Raw genomic sequence first — 15,887 nt, forward strand, 5'->3', positions numbered from 1 at the left:
AGTAAGGCCCTAGGTATGCATGTGAGGGAGAGACACTTGGAGAAGTGAGGTCTAGACAGCCAGTGATTGGCAGGGGAAGGATGGGGTGGTGCCCTAGGCTTTCCCACTGCCCTGGAAAGACAGCAAGCCACTTCATTTCTTTCTTTTTCTTTTCTTTTCTTTCTTTCTTTCTTTCTTTCTTTCTTTCTTTCTTTTTTTTTTTGTTTTTGTTTTTACGAGACAGGGTTTCTCTGTATTGTTTTGGAGGCTGTTGGTCCAGCCCGGCCTCGAACTCACAGAGATCCGCCTGCCTCTGCCTCCCGAGTGCTGGGATTAAAGGCGTGCACCACCACCACCCCGCTTGCCACTTCATTTCTATTCTAGGTTTTCTGAAGGTCCTGGAATTCAGGAATTGCTGTCCCCATACACTGTCTCCTGTCATCACCTCTTGCCAGCTAGCCTCGGGGTGCTTAGTTCTGCTGGCCTGCCTGGGTCTCTCTTGGCAGAAAAGTGTTGAGAAGCTGCAGTCCATCTGAGTCTGGTCTCCCCCTCTGTGTGAGGTGAGGGATAAATATGAATTAGTGTTTGAGGCATGGGGAGAGCGGGATCTAAATGGCCAAGAGGTCAATAGGAGGGAAGATGGAGAAAAAAAATTCAAGGGTGAAGTAGTGGTTCAGGGTGACTCAGAAAATCCCTTTGACCTTCCCCTTACCAAGTTATGTCCCTTCCTTGGCATGAGTGTGAATCATAGTTCCTGCTTACCCACCCTTCCTCCTGGCCTATATATTAAGGGACCCATAGAAACCAGGGCAGATTCAATTAATACCTCAGTTACTTTCCAGATTGCCTGAGCAGTAGAAGTAACTTCAGGCACTATCCACTAGGTGGAGACAGAGTCCAAGTTATGCTTCTATCCAGGCATTGTGGTGGGTTTCAGGCCACTCAGCACCAGGGTCTTCTGGTCTAGGAAGGAACACCTAGGCCTCCAGCTTACCTTCCAAGCCATCCCAGGCCTTCCTTGTCCCCTTATAGCTTCCACTGTCATAGGCGTCTTTAGAAAACTGACCTGGGTGTCTTACTCCAGTTGACATAATAACTGCACTGAGAGCAGATGGGCTAAAACTTGTCCCATCTCACAGTTGAAAAGAGAAGACCCTGGAGAGCCTTTACACGCAGTCAAAGTCATACGGCGCATGGCAGAGCTGGCTTGAAACACAGGGTCCTTTTGACTCTGAGTTCTAGGTTCTTCTTGTCAAACCCCAACTGTCCCATTTTCTCATAGGTACCCAGTGTGGCGGCCACCAAGCTGGTCTGGATCAAGGCGATCCAGTTTCCTCGGGCCTCTTGGAGCCATTCGGCTTTTCAGAGTGCTGCTGTGTCTCATGGCCAGGACCCAGCATTGCCTTGAGGCCTGGGGGCATCTGAGAATCTGACAGTGACTGTGAACAGCTGTGGCCCCCTGAGCTGCAGACCAGGAAAGAGGCAAGGCACCATGTTCCACTTCTGCAGGTGTGTGAGTCAACAGGATAGTGAGACTCAGACCTGCCCTGGAATGTCTCCTGGAAATGTTCCCTGGTTTCCAGCAAATTCTAGCCAAGGCCATGAAAGGGGCAGCAAACACTGAGAGTCTGTGGGGTTTGATGCAACTCGTGGAGGAATTCCTTTCTGGTGACAAGGGGTGGGAACAGGCAACAGAATGACAACTGTCAACTCTGGGAGAGTGAGGAAGGAGAGTAGGCTAAGCCCTTGACAGGACACACTGGAAAAAGAAAGGAAAAGTGTCACAGCCTCTGTTTGCTCCCCTGCGAAAGGAAGCCAGCGGCCAGTACCTCTTCCCAAGAGCTGTGAGACTGAATGGAAGCTTCTTTATACCATGTCCTGTAAATGAAACGTGTTCCCACCCCGCTGTCCCGCTCACCCCTCCAGCTGGTGAGCTCTGGCTGTTGTCTCTCCCACTGCCCAAGAACCAGACAGAGAAGGAGCCCGGAGTGTCAGGAGTAGGCTATGGGCAAAACTGTGACTTCTCATTATAGTCCGGCCTTGGGGATTGGGTTAGGGTGGAGCGTTTGGGGGCTCTGTCATGTGTGGAGAAGGGCAGCAGGGAACAGCCGGCCGTGTACAGTCGGGAGCAGCTGAAACCTCTTGCCTTTGCTATTAATGTAGTCAGTAAATAAAGGAGGGCTTAAGCTTAGTGTACAGCAATCAGTTTGGAACTACGGGGTAATTAGCTCTACAGGGGGCTGCAGGGCTGCAGAGTCAGGTTTAAATGAGTGAGTTCACTTTCACCGAGGCACTCCTGGGGCGCAAAAAAAAGAAGAAGAAAAAAAAGAAGCAACCCAGGGGAGTCGGCACTCTGGGCGGGGAGTGGCTGGAGTCGGAAGTGTGGAAGAGTTTCTGCTCTGGGCCTGGAAGCTTAGAGAGAGCTGGGGCCTCCCTATGGGGTGAAGAACTTGTGTCTGCATGAGAAGATGGCCTCCCTGGTTAGGTCCCAGCCAGGTAGTCCCCAGCTATGAAAAGCCACTGTCCTGAGTTTGCCACACCTTCTTGCTTTCTGGTGACCTTAGGAACAAACACAGGAACAAGAGCAGGGCAACAAGAGGCCACACTGAGCCCGCCTAGCATGCGTACTGGTCCTTGATGTCATGGGGGGGGTTCCCAGATGGGCACGAGGGGCTCCTCCCTACTTAGCTCATTCCCCTCACCGTTGACAACTGCATCCTCGGTTCCAGACAGCGAATCGCCCCTCTTCTCCCCCTCATCTTTTTTCCAACCGTGCATTCAACAAAGATTTATTGGGCACCTGCCAAGTGCAGTGTTAGGTTCCAGAAACACCAAGATACGGAACACACGGTTCCTAACCTCAAGGAAGTTGATGTGTGAAGATACGGATAACCGAGAGCTTAGGTGACTGTAATGCACTGTGACAAAGGTAGGATCTGAGTAACAGGGCACGGAATTCAGTCTCAGGCATCTGGGAAAGGTGTCCTGAGAAAGGTAGTGTTTGGGATGAAAGAACTTGGGGAGGCTGAGAGGACCAGGCAGCTTGCTCTGGGCTGTTTTCGGCTGGCAGAAACAACACAACAAAACCACAGGGTACAAGCCCCTAACCCTGGTGATGAAGTTGACTATAGCAAGGCGGGGGTGGATCTAGAGGACAGACTGGGGTGCCAGGGAGGGACTGCCACTGAGGGTCTCACTGGGAAGCTTGGACCCTATCCTAGGAGTAATGAAGAACCACCAGGGACTGCACTGGGGTGGGGGTGTTGGGTCCTCCACAGGCAAAGCACAGGATGGAAGAGGGAGGGGGTGCAGAAGGCATGGGTAGACATGCCCTTCCGGATTCTGGGACCAGAGGCTCTGGGGCAGCCCGGTGGAAGGGAGTGTGACTGTGGAAAGCCAGGTGGAGGGATAGGTGTGTGCTGATTGGATGGAGGAGACGTTTTGTTGTGCCTGCCAGAGTTTCATGGTACTTCAGGTTTCTGTTAGCTATGGGCTTCAGCTCTGCTGGGGGGAGCGGGCATCCAGAGCTACTGGAAAGAGACCCAGCGCAGGTGTGCCAGAACCTAGGCAGTAGTGAGAGGGAAAGGAAAGGATAGCACAGGTGTGTGTGTGTGCGCGTGTGCATGCCTGTGTGTGTGCGCGCGCACGCGCGTGTGCGTGTAGAGGACTTCCAGTCAACCACCCCAGAGAACACATGTGAGATCGCTATCCACCCAACCTGGGGGCTGTATCTCTCCAGGCCAGCTGCCTGTCCCCTCTTCTGACCTCAGCCTCGTGCCCCACCCCACCCCCACCCCAGGCAAGGCCTGCCCTGGAGGAGGTTGCCCATGCTGCAGGCTGGGGCATAGGGCAGCTGCGACCCGACCCGCTGCCCAGGGAGGGAGGGGGGTTGCGGCCGGCCTCGGCGTTCTCAGGCTGGCCTGGCCGGGCCCCTTTCTCTCCATGAGATCATATCTGGGTCAAAGAGCATGTAAAGCAGGCAGACCCCGGCAGTCACACAAAGCCCATTCAGCCAGGCCCTATTCACTCACCTCCTCTCCCCCAGAGCCCGCGCCGCCAGGACCCCAGTGCAGCGCCTAAGCCCCAGCTTTGATGTCCAAGAACAGAAAACGGCGATTAAATGTTGTTTTAAAGAGGGAGTGCCCACTGCCCTCCCATCTGTCAAGAGAAAGCTGAGGCCTGAGGGAGGGGCGGGGTGCAGGGGGAGGGGCGGGGGCTAGCCAAGAGGGACAAGGGTTGAGGGGAGCAGATCCCAATCAAAACATATACATCTTTGGCCAAGGGCTGTTTTCCTAAACTGGGGGGGGGGGGCCGGACAGGACACCATGACATGGGACCAAGGTACAGGGCAAGAGAAATCTAGACTTGAGAGAATGAGGGATCGGGAGGAAACGAAGGAGGGGGTGAAAAAGAAGCATACCTGGGTGGAAGATGAGGGGAAAGAGAAGGAACGCCTAAGACAGCAGGGGCAGAAAGACTCTGGGGATGGGTAGGGGCTGCCTGTTCTGGGCTGGGCCTCTTCCTGGGAGGGTTAGGGTTATGGGGCCAGGAAGACAGAGGAGAGGCAGAGACAGAGACAGAGAGAGACTTTCTCTAAATTGCATGACAGGGGTAGTGCAGGGACACTGGTGACTGGAAGCCAGCTGTGGGCCAGGTTGGTGCTCCACACTGTTAGCACTGCCGTGCGGTGACACAGTATGGTGGCCAGGATCTGAGTCCCATCTGACCACCTGGGTCTCAGCGGGAAGGGGATGCTGGAGGAGGAAGACTGAGATGCTGGGCTTATGCATCCAGGGGTTGAGCAGAACTGGGTGTAGGGCTGAAGATGAGCTGGGTGGGGCTTCCACCTGCAGCAGAGGAAGGGATAGAACCCCCAGGTTCTGTACGTCAGGCAGGCACCATAGCACTGAGCAAAATCTCCAGCTTTGCAACAGATCTTGGCTGCCACAGAACAGAACGGCGGACCTTCAACCGAGTGGAAGCTTTGTGTTGAGGCAACTCTGAAGCGTACTTAAGGTCGAGGAAGACAGGAGACTCTGCCTTTGGAGGCAGGGAAAAGCAGCCTGTTTTGGTATCTGATCTTGGTTTGATCACCAAGTGCCAGTTCCTGATCCTGAGCAGTCACCTCACACGTTGAAATGCATCTTGAACCCCATCCTCCAAAGACATGCTGGCCGGTGGTAAGAGAGCTCGGTGGGGCAAAGGCTCCTGCTGCCAAAGCCTGATGACCCGATTCCAGTTCCCAGGACTCACATGGTAAACAGAGACTTGACACCCAAAGTTGCTTTCTGGGATTGACAGATGGCTAAGTGGTTAAGAGCACTTGTTGCTCTTGCTAAAGACCCGTGTTCGATTCCCAGCACCTACACAAAGGCTCACAACCATTTCTAACCCTGTTTTCAGGGGGTCTGAGGCTCCTTTATCACCTCAGAGGGCACCAGACCCATATAAGGTGCACATACATACATACATACATGCATATGAAACACTCATACACAAAGTAATTCTTCAATCTTTTCACAGGTTTCTTCTGACCTCCTCTCATGTGTTTGGCATATGTGCATACAGACATACAATAAATGTGTGTGTAATAAAATACAGCAAAAATTTTGAGACAAGAATGGGTGCCAGTAAAGACACTTGCTGCCAGGCCTGTGTTAGATCTATGGGTGTGTATAGCTTATAAATGTAGCACTGGAGTGTCATGTAAAAAGAATGTGGGTGGCCAGGATGGCTCAGTGGCAAAGGACGGTGCCATCCAAGGACCTGAGTGTGATTCCCCAGGACCTATGTGGTGGAAGGAAGGAGAAAACTGACATCCAGAAGTTTCTCTGACCTCCACATGCACACCATGCATACCTGTCCATGTGTGTATCCATATCTGCATGCACACACAGACACACCAAATATTAAGAATGCAAAAAAAATCAAGACTTAATGTTAACACATAGCTTTCTCTCCATGCAGAAATTCAGGTTCCTCCATTGTGTTCCCACCCAAGTCAGAAAAAAAGAGGGGGCGCATCTTTAAAAAGGACACTTGGAGCCAGAGATGACTGAATTACTTTATTCTCTTCTAACTGCAGATTCAAGGTATACAACTGAACATCGCTATTTTTTCTTATGAGACTTATAAATAAAAATACAAAAAATGTTCACTACAAAAAAATCTACTGTTAGTAGGATGTAAAAAATATTCTCTTTGCTATAGAAGGCACAAACTTCACTTAGTGACACATGGAGAAAAAAACCTGCAGCAGTAAATTCATTTTTTTCCTTATTTTTTTTCTTTTAAATCTTGTCAGAAACACTGAAGTTACAAAGAAACGCATCAATCTACACGGAACGAAGGCAGGTGTGGAGAAGCGGCAATTGGGGGCGTACTCCGAGTGGACAGAAAGAACTGGCAATCTGGGCTGGAGGGAAGTGAGGTGAGGGAAGGGAGAGATGGGGCTGACAGGGGGAGGGGGATCTGAGGGAAGCAGAGGGTGGGTGAGGGGAGAGAGGAGAGGAAGGAGAAAGAGACAAGGGTGGGGAGATTGATTTGTACAACAACAAAAAGAACCAATAAAATTGAAGAAACAAAATTGGGCAACCTCCTAGAATTAGGCTAAGAGGAGGTGCTGAGGTAGACATTAACTAGAACATTGATGAATTAAAAAACACTATTCTGTGATACAAAGCAATTGGACTGGCACTTGTGCTCTCACAACATCAGACAAGCAAAAAAAAAAAAAAAAAAGAAAGAACAAAACATAACACCCAAACCAAAAGGCTTAGTTTTGCTTGGTCCAGCAGGGCCACAAGGCCCTCAGTGCTATAACTTACATACATATATATATATATATTTATCTTTATATATAGGGCGATGGCATGGTGCATCATGACGGTTCTTCACCTTACAAGGATTCATGCATAACACTATGTGAACAAATACTATGATACATGTGGGGAGGAGGGGACCCTGTCTGCAAAGTGGGCCACCCAGGAGCCGAGGACGCAGAGCTGCTGGCCGGCAGGCTTGCTGGGGCTTTTACTCCTTTCTCCTCACCCTTTCCCCTGATCACATCTATTCTCTTTGTCCTACACCCTTCTTCTGGGCATATCTTGTCCCCCTCCACCCATTAGTTCTGCTGTCAGTCCTCCTTCCGGCATCTCCAGGTGAGTGCAGTCACAGGAGCCAAGCCGGAAGTTCCAGGAGAGGAGACTGGATGCAAGGGGGTGACAAAACAAGCAGAAGGAAAAAATAAACCAACAGAACTCCAGCTTTTTATGCATCTGTCTTACACGTCTGTGTCCCCAGTGTCCACCATAGTCTGGCTTGCCAGGGGATTGGCCAAAAGTCTATCCACTCTACTGCCCCACCCCCCATGGCCCAAGACCAAAAGTGCTTCCTGCTTGCTCTCCTCTAAGAAGGGACCCTGGTCCTCTCATCCTGGCCGCACCCATAGCATCTGGAAGCGTACCATACACTTGTAAAAACTCGCAGCAGTTTTTTTTTCTCAACATGAAAAAACTGTTCAGGCACAAAGATTTAAATAAGCCCGTGTGGCATCCCTGGATTGTACTAATCACTGGGTTCCCCCAGCCTTCTGACCCACCCTTGTACCCCAGATCTGCCTTCCTCTTCTTCATGTAAAGCAGCTGAGCAGCAATGACATTTTTCTATTTTATATCTCTTGCTATATCTCTCTTTCTATATATATATATATATTTGTCTATCCCATATACACATAGGATTTTAATGCTTCAAATGAGCAGAGGAGGAGGGAAGGAGTCGTGAGGGAAGGGTCAATGTCACCAAAAGCACTAAGGGATTCATTCGTAGAAGCTGGGCAAGGGGAGGGAGGGACCAGTAAGCAGCTTGGATTTACTAGGCGGGAGAAGGTCACAGAGCTGGATAAGGCAGCAGCACTTCGGGGGTTCTGTCAGAACACAGCCAAAGGCAGAGGAGTGACAAACCACAAGGCTCCAAGAGGAGTGGAATTAACCAGTTCCAGCTTCCCTGGGAGGGAAAGTACCACTACTCTTCCAGCCTCCCCAACTCTAGGTGCTCCAGAGGCCTCCCAACAGCCCCCTACCTGCCCGGTGGCCATCGAAGCCAGCAGAAAGGGCCCTGGCAACTTTAAAAACATTTCCTCTTTGTTAGTGGGAAGCTGGGGGAGAGGCCTGTTGGAGCATCTTGGGGTCTGGGCTGCAAGGGAAACAAGGAAAGTGTCCCTTCTAAGCTGTCCCATCTCTGCTAGAATCCTCAGAGCCCTCAGGGACAGACAGGGCAGGTAGGTGCTGAGTGAGTACCAGCCAACACTGAGACAGCAGCACAGACAGCACAGCATGACTTCACCTGCAGACACACACACACACACACACACACACACACACACGCGTGCGCGCGCGCGCGACACAAGCACACACACACGACACAAGCACATATACTCATGCACACACGTGCATACGTACAAAGGGATATTTTGCTGTGGATGGCAGTGAACTTTTTTAAAACTTTTTTTCTTTTTAAATCTTTTTTTTCCTATTCACATTACAAAAGGAAAGAGCAAGATCCTGCAGAACTAAAGAAGGAACTAACAAATACTATGAAAACATTACAGTTTGCAAAGATCTGCTCAGCCCTCTCAAACGTTTATGATTGGGGGGGGTACAGGTGGGGGAGGGGACAGGAGGGGCAGAGTGGGAAGGGCTGGAAAGCAAGGGACCAGCCAGTTCTATGGAATAGTTGGATATTCTTCCCTTCACCACCGGTTGTGAATAACATCTTACTGCTAGAAATGCTGTTTTCTGAGATTTACAGAGCCCCTGAATGTCAGCAGTTCCCACTTTACCCCCCCTGAGCTGGGGGAGGGAGCCATAGTGCATAATGACTTTTGAAGACAGACAGGCTCTTTCCTAAAAAGATGCTCTTTTCACATTATAAACATGACAACTGTTCCAGTAACCTATTTCAAGTTTAAACTTTTCACCTTCCCAATGCACTAAGTCATCACTAACTATAGTTCCAAAGTAACACCCTCTATACCTTACCATCACAAGTTCACACTGGAGAGACAAGCATCCCCAACCCACATCCTCCCAACATCCAATTTTTAAGGCCTTCAGATACGGTGGATGATATTGAAGGGAGGTTGGAGGGATGGGGGCCTGGCCGAGGGACAGGGGAAGTGGTTACAGCAGCGCCCATCCCTCGGACTTTCTGTTAATTCTTCACAGGCCTTCATCCCTGCCAACTGCTTCCCTAAACCACTTTTTAAAACCTAAGATCAAAACACAGCTCCAACTCTCTTAGAGAAAAAAGAGGAGGAAAACAGCAATTATCTTATACATAAAGCATGAAATGAAGGGAGGTTCAACCCAAAGCAGAAGGAATTATTGCAAATGTGCTTTCCAAAATTCAGGGTGGGGAGGCTGGTGGGTGGGCGGAGGCAGGGCTGTAGAAGGAACGAAAGACTGGACAAACACAAGAGGTAGCTTTTAGAAAAACAGTGCCCCACCCAGCACAACAAAATCAGGCTGGTCGGCCCCTCATGTGCATACCAGTCGTGAAAATATAACCAATTTTGGCAGTGGTTAACAGCACAGGGGGACCATGTGGTTGTATAGATCCTAACAACAGCCAGATAATTCTATGACCAGTGGGACTTTTCTCTAGAGTATCTCAGACTAAAGTTGGGCACTGATGGTCTGAGCCCTGGACAGTGCTAAGAGTGACTCATAGGTAACTCTGTGGGGACAGGGAGAACCCGCACAATCACGATCCCTTCCATTCCCATTCCTGGCCTTCCATTCAGATCCTGAGTGGTCCACTTTTACTGACAGCTTCCGGGGGTGGGGGTGGGGGTGGGGCTCTACCAGGTCAAATTCAAAGCCAGCTATTAACTTATGCTAGAACAGAAAAGTACACCTTCCCCATTCCTCCAATAACCCCCTCTAACCAAAGGGCAAAAACAGACAGGGCACTGAAAAGCTCATGAGGTCACAAAAAAATAAAAACTGAGGTAATTCAAGTACAATGTGCTAAAAGCAAACATAACAAGAGGCCAAAGCGCCATCAGCTCCTCCTCCCTGTTCCCTGAGGGCTGAGAGGACCGAGCCAGGGATTTGGTGCTAATCTCCAGATCTGAGGTTAAAGGACCCTCAGTGCGGTAGCAACTTTCCCGGTGGCTAGCCCTCCCACCCTGCTCAGGTAGGGCATCCATTCCTGCCTGCAGGTAAAGCTCACCTGCAGGAGGGGATCCACTCCTTCTCTTGGACAATGGGACCTTTCAATAGGATGACTGCCTTCCCTCCTCTAGGGGCTGAAGTGGGGTTGCAGCCATGTGCGCTTGTTTGGCAGGATGGAATATATTTAGTTGGTTTTTGTTTTCTTTCCCTTCTTGCAAGTAGAAAGCAGAACAGCAGGAATCTTGCTCATGAGGGGGTTTGGCTAGGGTACAGTGCAGGCTTTATTTTGTTCTGTGTTCTCTGAAAGCTAAGGGAAGGAAGGAAGGAAGGAAGGAAGGAAGGAAGGAAGGAAGGAAGGAAGGAAGGAAGGAAGGAAGGAAGGAAGGGGTTTTGGAATCTGACACAGCTTTTCCCAGGAGGGACCTAAGGAAGCTACAGCCCGGATCCACACAGGGTGTGAGCCCTTTGTGAACAGAGGACAGCCATCAAGCAGGTGTAAGGGTAAGAGGAGCCACAGGCTCTGGGAGACCACGAGGGGTACCAGGTATGGCTGGCAGAGCAGAAAGCTTTTCTCTTCCCAGTCAAGCTGCCAGAGACACCACCCCTCACCCCTACAGCTGCCCTCTCTGCTCCCCTCCCACCCTCTTCAGAGGAGGGGAAGCAAGGAGTGAGGGCAGAGGCGATGGCTCTGACCAGAGGATCCCACACTTGCTCCTTCCTGGTCTCCATTTCTGTACACAAAAGGAAGGTCTAGGTTGTGGAGAGGAGAAAAATATGCCACTGTGTAAATGAGCCAAACCACCCCACCCACCCAAGAGAACCAAGGAGGGCAGAGACCCCAGGGAAGGGGCAGTGGTATGACAGCCACATCATCCGGAGCCCCAGAAGGACTCCAAGGCCAAGTAACTACCAAGTTTCCTTCTCCTTCTCTCTCTCTCTTTTCTTTCCTATTTCCCTTTTCTTTTTTCCCCCCCGCAGTCTTCCCACTTTATCTCACTCCAGCTTGGGTTTGCAGGCTCCCACCGCTGCTCTACCGTGTGTGTGTGGGGGTGTCCCCCCTTCACACATAACACAGGTAGAGGTACGTCTTCTCTATCCTCCAGTCAGGCGGGATCTCCTCTGGCTTGTGGCCCTTCATGTGCTTCTGCATGGAGGAGAGGCTGGGGCAGTACTCCGTGCAGATGGTGCACTGGTAGGGAGAGGCTCCATTGTGCGTTCTCAGGTGCTTGATCATGGCCGAGTAGTCTCGGGAGCGCTGGTGGCAGAGTTTGCACTCGAAGGGCTTCTCACCTACGGAGGAGACAAGAAAGGACAGGGGAGTGTGAGGAACAGAAGGTTTATGGGTGTTGCTGTCCTTGGGCATGTTGGAGAATGTCTATCCTCCTAGCCTTGCAGTCTCCGACAGAACTTCCCAGTACAGCGGCTGGGCCATCCAATATGGCGGCCACTGATCACACAGGGCTGTAGGTATGGCTATCGGGGTACTTCACTTCTATTTCATTTTGTGGCTATTGCAAATAGGATAATGTGGCCAGTCACTGGTACCTAGTAACTTCCCATGGAGCTCCGCCCCTTGCCTTTCCTTCTAATTAAGGACTCTGTGTACTGTGAAAAGGGGTAGTGGGTCTCTGAAGTCCTTCAGGATGCTTGGTCATAGCAAAGCCCATCCACAAGAAACAGGAGGATGGGTGGAGTCCTTTTAGAACTACAGATGGTAAGGAGGGGTAGGGGAAATTCAAGAAATCCCATCCTTCAAACACATCACATCTGGGGGGCCATCTACACATTGACTCTCTAAGGACCAACCCCCACAACTTTACCTCCTATTCTAGGGCTGGTGGGGAGGGGCAGAGAACCTAGGAGAGTAGATGACACCCTAGTCTGCAGTCTAGACTATCCCTTCCACTAGAGTCCCCTGGAGCTGAGCAGAGATGTAAGGGAACCTTGTTTCAATACAGTAATTAACTGGTCAGCCATCTCGCTATCGATACTCCTCCGTGCTGAGGCCCCGGCAAATAATGAAGTAATGAACAGCCAAAGTGATCTAACTATCGACCAGCTATTTACAATAGTCACTGCCAATGCACTTAATGATCTGTCCACTAGGTCCCATCCCACAACAAGGGACTGGGAAACCCTGGGACTCTGGGATATCCCTTGGGTTACTTGTGTTGTCAGCAGTGAACACCCCATCCCCTCCTGTGACTTTAAGCCAGAGGCAAGAAAAACAGAACTCAGGCAAGAAGAATGAGTTCTGAGAACAGCTGTCTTCCACTCCTGCTGGTTACCTGCCCCTCCCTTAAGCCAGCTGAGGTCACCATGCCCTCCTTTGGACTGGGTGCTGTCCCTACTAGTCAGAAAGGGCATCTCCCTTGACTCTGTTTCACTGGTCAGCCTTAGAGAAAATGCTACCTCCCTGCAGCTGGCAGACTGCAGGGGGTGGGTACTTAACAGCCAGCTCTCCAAAGACACACAGCTCTATTGCTATGCGGTCAATACTCCCACTGGGACCCATTTTAAGCAACCAAGGTGATGTCACTGAACTTGAAATGGGGAAGAAATATAACAGGTTTTCCAGTTAAGTAGAGGCCAGCTCTAGGCTCCATTGCCTCTGACTCTAAACCCTCTCTACCTGTCTGTTCTGAGACCCCAGCAAAAACAGAGACACACATTTCTCCTGTGTAAGAAGGAATGTGGAAGCACTCGGACATGATGAGACAGTCTCCTATTAAATGCACTGGCTCCTTTCTTTTCAGGACATACCAGAACCAATACCACGATTTCCTGACCCTTATCATAACTTAATGCCCCCTGATTCTGCCTCCAACCATCAATGGAGCAAAATGGAACCACTCAAACTTCACTTTTCACTAATCTGACCAACTTAACCTTAATTTAGGATTTGGAATAAGTACCATATTGCCTCTAGCATTCCTGGATGATTTTGTTGTTGTTGTTGTGATTGCTTCAGGGGACTGACGGAACCCATGAGACATGTGCTGTAATTAGTTATCAATATCTGCAACACCTGATTAGTGACGACTTCGTTGGCCTTAAGAGGAAGGTCGTGGTACTCAGGCCACCATATTACCTCTCTCTGTCTCTTTTTAAAGTATTCTCTTGTGTGTGTGTGTGTGTGTGTGTGTGTGTGTGTGTGTGTGTGTGTGTGTGTGCGCGCGCGCGCGCGCGCAAATGTGGCGCCCTCTGAGGCCAGAAGAGGATGCTGGGAAACGAATTCTGGTCCCCTGGAAGAACACCACCGAGCTAGCTCGTCTCTCCAGTCTCCACATCATCCCTTTTCTCTCTGGTTGAACCTTGAACCGTGTTTACTTGGGCTTCTCCTCTGGACCACCCGCTCCCAGTCACTACCCGGGTCCCGGGGCCGCCCGGGGCCCGTCCCGTCCTCGGTACCCGTGTGAACCCTGTAGTGCGTCTCCAGCTGGTGCTTGAGGCTGAACTTCTTGCCGCAGCCGTTGCACTCGTAGGGCTTCTCCCCCGTGTGGATGCGCTTGTGGTTCTTGAGTGTGCTCTCATCCCGGAAGCAGCTGCCACAGAACTCACACTCGTACGGGTGGTCACCTGTAAGGGCAAGGGGCTCAATCAGACCCCTGCTTCCTCCTGCCGCTGTTTCAGGGGCAGCAGGGCACATTGGGTGTCCCGAGACTGCCTATGTTCGCCACCTTCAAAGGTGACCTGACCGGTCCCCACAACATGAACAGCGCGGTTCCTGTGTTCTCACCCAGATTTTACTATGTCCCCAAAGCCATCCATGGGATGATGGCCAGACCCAGAAAGAGAAAGCCTGCTTGGCTCAGCAAAGAGCAGCAACGGTCAGGAAGCAGCGTCCTGTGAGGGTGGAACAGAGCCGGGCTTTGAGACCTTGCCTTACACTACCTCTTCTCCCTTTCCTCTGGTTTGGGGCCAGGGGCCACTCCAGCCTAGCTTCCCCACCCTCAGAAATACCCCTCCAACTCAGGGGGCTTCTCTTTGCTTCCCGAATGTCATCTGCTCTTCTGCTACTCCACCAGTAAACTGTCAACCCCTCTGCTTTATCCCTACTGCTTTCCCTGGCGAACCCCTAGCCGTCCTTCAAAGCACGGCTCATCCATCAACTCCATTTGGGTGCCTCCCTTTAGTCCCTCAGGCAGACTAAGCTGTATTTCCTTCTCTGTCCCCAAAGAGAAGCATACTGAGCACTTTCAGTCTTTTATTCATAGAAATACGATTTTTTTTGTTTTTTTCCAGATAGGGTTTCTCTGTATTGTTTTGGAGACTGTCCTGGCCTTGAACTCACAGAGATCCACCTGCCTCTGCCTCCCGAGTGCTGGGATTAAAGGCTTGTGCCACCAATGCCCAGCAGAAATACGATTTTTTAAAAGAATTCTTTCCCATTTACGTTGCCCACATTTGGCATATTCTTACTGCTATGCTGAAGACTTCACTGAAATGTCCATGGAAACTATCTGATGAAGGATGTGCTTATCTCACAAATGGGGGGAGGGGGAAGAGTTGCTTAGAGATACTTGACCACTGCCCCAAGGTCACCTAGCTGGAAGCAGATAGATTGGAACTTTGGCTCTGGTCTGGTCCCATTGCTAAGTGACACATTGCACTGTATTGACTAACAGAGCCACCAAGAAGTGTTTTCCACCCTCAGGGCTTGCCCAGGAATGATTTAGAACCAACTCTTGGAGAATTCTGGGTATCGGGCTGGGAAGACCAGCCCTTCCTCAGTCTAGAATCATGTCCATTAGTTTAATTTTCTTCTCCTGGACACTCCACCCTCCAATCCCTGTGGCCCCAAAGGAGGGTAGGGAGTGGGGTTAACCACCTTGCATTTTTGTAACCGAGGTGTCAAGCTTGGGGGATGAAAGGTGAGGACTTGAGCTACTTATTTATTACAGGAGTGAAGGCACAGACAATAAAGATAGATTGATCACCCCAGACTTTGTTCATGAATATTTAAATATCACTGATTCGTCTTGTCACTGTAATTACAATTTCTCTGGGCTGCATCTCCAACAACCACAGTTTATGGTAAAGAATGGCCCACTGCATTTTACTTGTTCCTCTGCAGATGTGCGAGGCTGCCAACCGTGTAATGTCCTCTGCATTTCATACATTCTCTTCAGCTGCTGAAGGCTTAAGTCATCCACAATGACCTACGTTTTTTCATTATCCCCATGTCAAACTGTGCTCGTGCCTGGGCATAAATTGTCCTTCTCCTTATAGACTCGCATGCCTGTGCCTTCACTCCCTCTTTAAAATGATATTTTACTCTCTCTGCCGTCTCCCCTCCGTGGGCCGCTAACCAAACATCCCTCTTCCTGAATGCAGGCCCCTGCACCCACATAAATTCTCACCTCCTCTGATGGCTCGGAACGGTTTCTGAGACTCTGTGGGGCATGGTTGTTGGGGGGGTCCGTTCACTGACCAACTCCCTCACAGGGTGAAATGTACAAAAAGCACCGAGGGCATAGGGAGTGTGTGTGGATCCATTAAGAAGCCAAAGAACCACCTCTTCTATCCATCCCTCTCCATCTCTGGGGCACTGTCCCGGGTCAGAACTTCCATGGCCAGTGATCTGGAGATGGACTGGGTCCTGGAGTTCTGGACTGGGGAAACCAACCCTAGCACTATACCGAGGGCCTCCTGTTCCCAGCCAAGAGGCTAGCCCTCACTGACACAGGTACTAATCGGCTGTGGGTCTACCATAGTGGAGCAGGGGCAGTT

The 15,887-nt window shown here is 50.6% G+C and overlaps 1 protein-coding gene across 2 annotated transcripts in view; it reads right to left on the reverse strand.

Annotated features, from left to right (window-relative positions):
- Window positions 1-6,031: 6,031 nt before the first annotated feature.
- Zbtb16 (zinc finger and BTB domain containing 16) overlaps window positions 6,032-15,887 on the reverse strand; it is a 184,127-nt gene continuing 174,271 nt past the window's right edge. For both annotated transcript variants that reach the window (XM_040729733.1, XM_040729734.1), the window contains exons 6-7: window positions 13,566-13,733; window positions 6,032-11,444 (exon numbers count right to left, since the gene is read on the reverse strand). In XM_040729733.1, coding sequence (XP_040585667.1) covers window positions 11,215-11,444; window positions 13,566-13,733 — 398 coding nt within the window. In that variant the 3' untranslated portion in view covers window positions 6,032-11,214. The remainder of the gene's footprint in view (window positions 11,445-13,565; window positions 13,734-15,887) is intronic.

The sequence above is a fragment of the Mesocricetus auratus genome, unplaced genomic scaffold, assembly GCF_017639785.1.
Source record: "Mesocricetus auratus isolate SY011 unplaced genomic scaffold, BCM_Maur_2.0 Super-Scaffold_100022, whole genome shotgun sequence".
NCBI classification, from domain to species: Eukaryota; Metazoa; Chordata; class Mammalia; order Rodentia; family Cricetidae; genus Mesocricetus; species Mesocricetus auratus.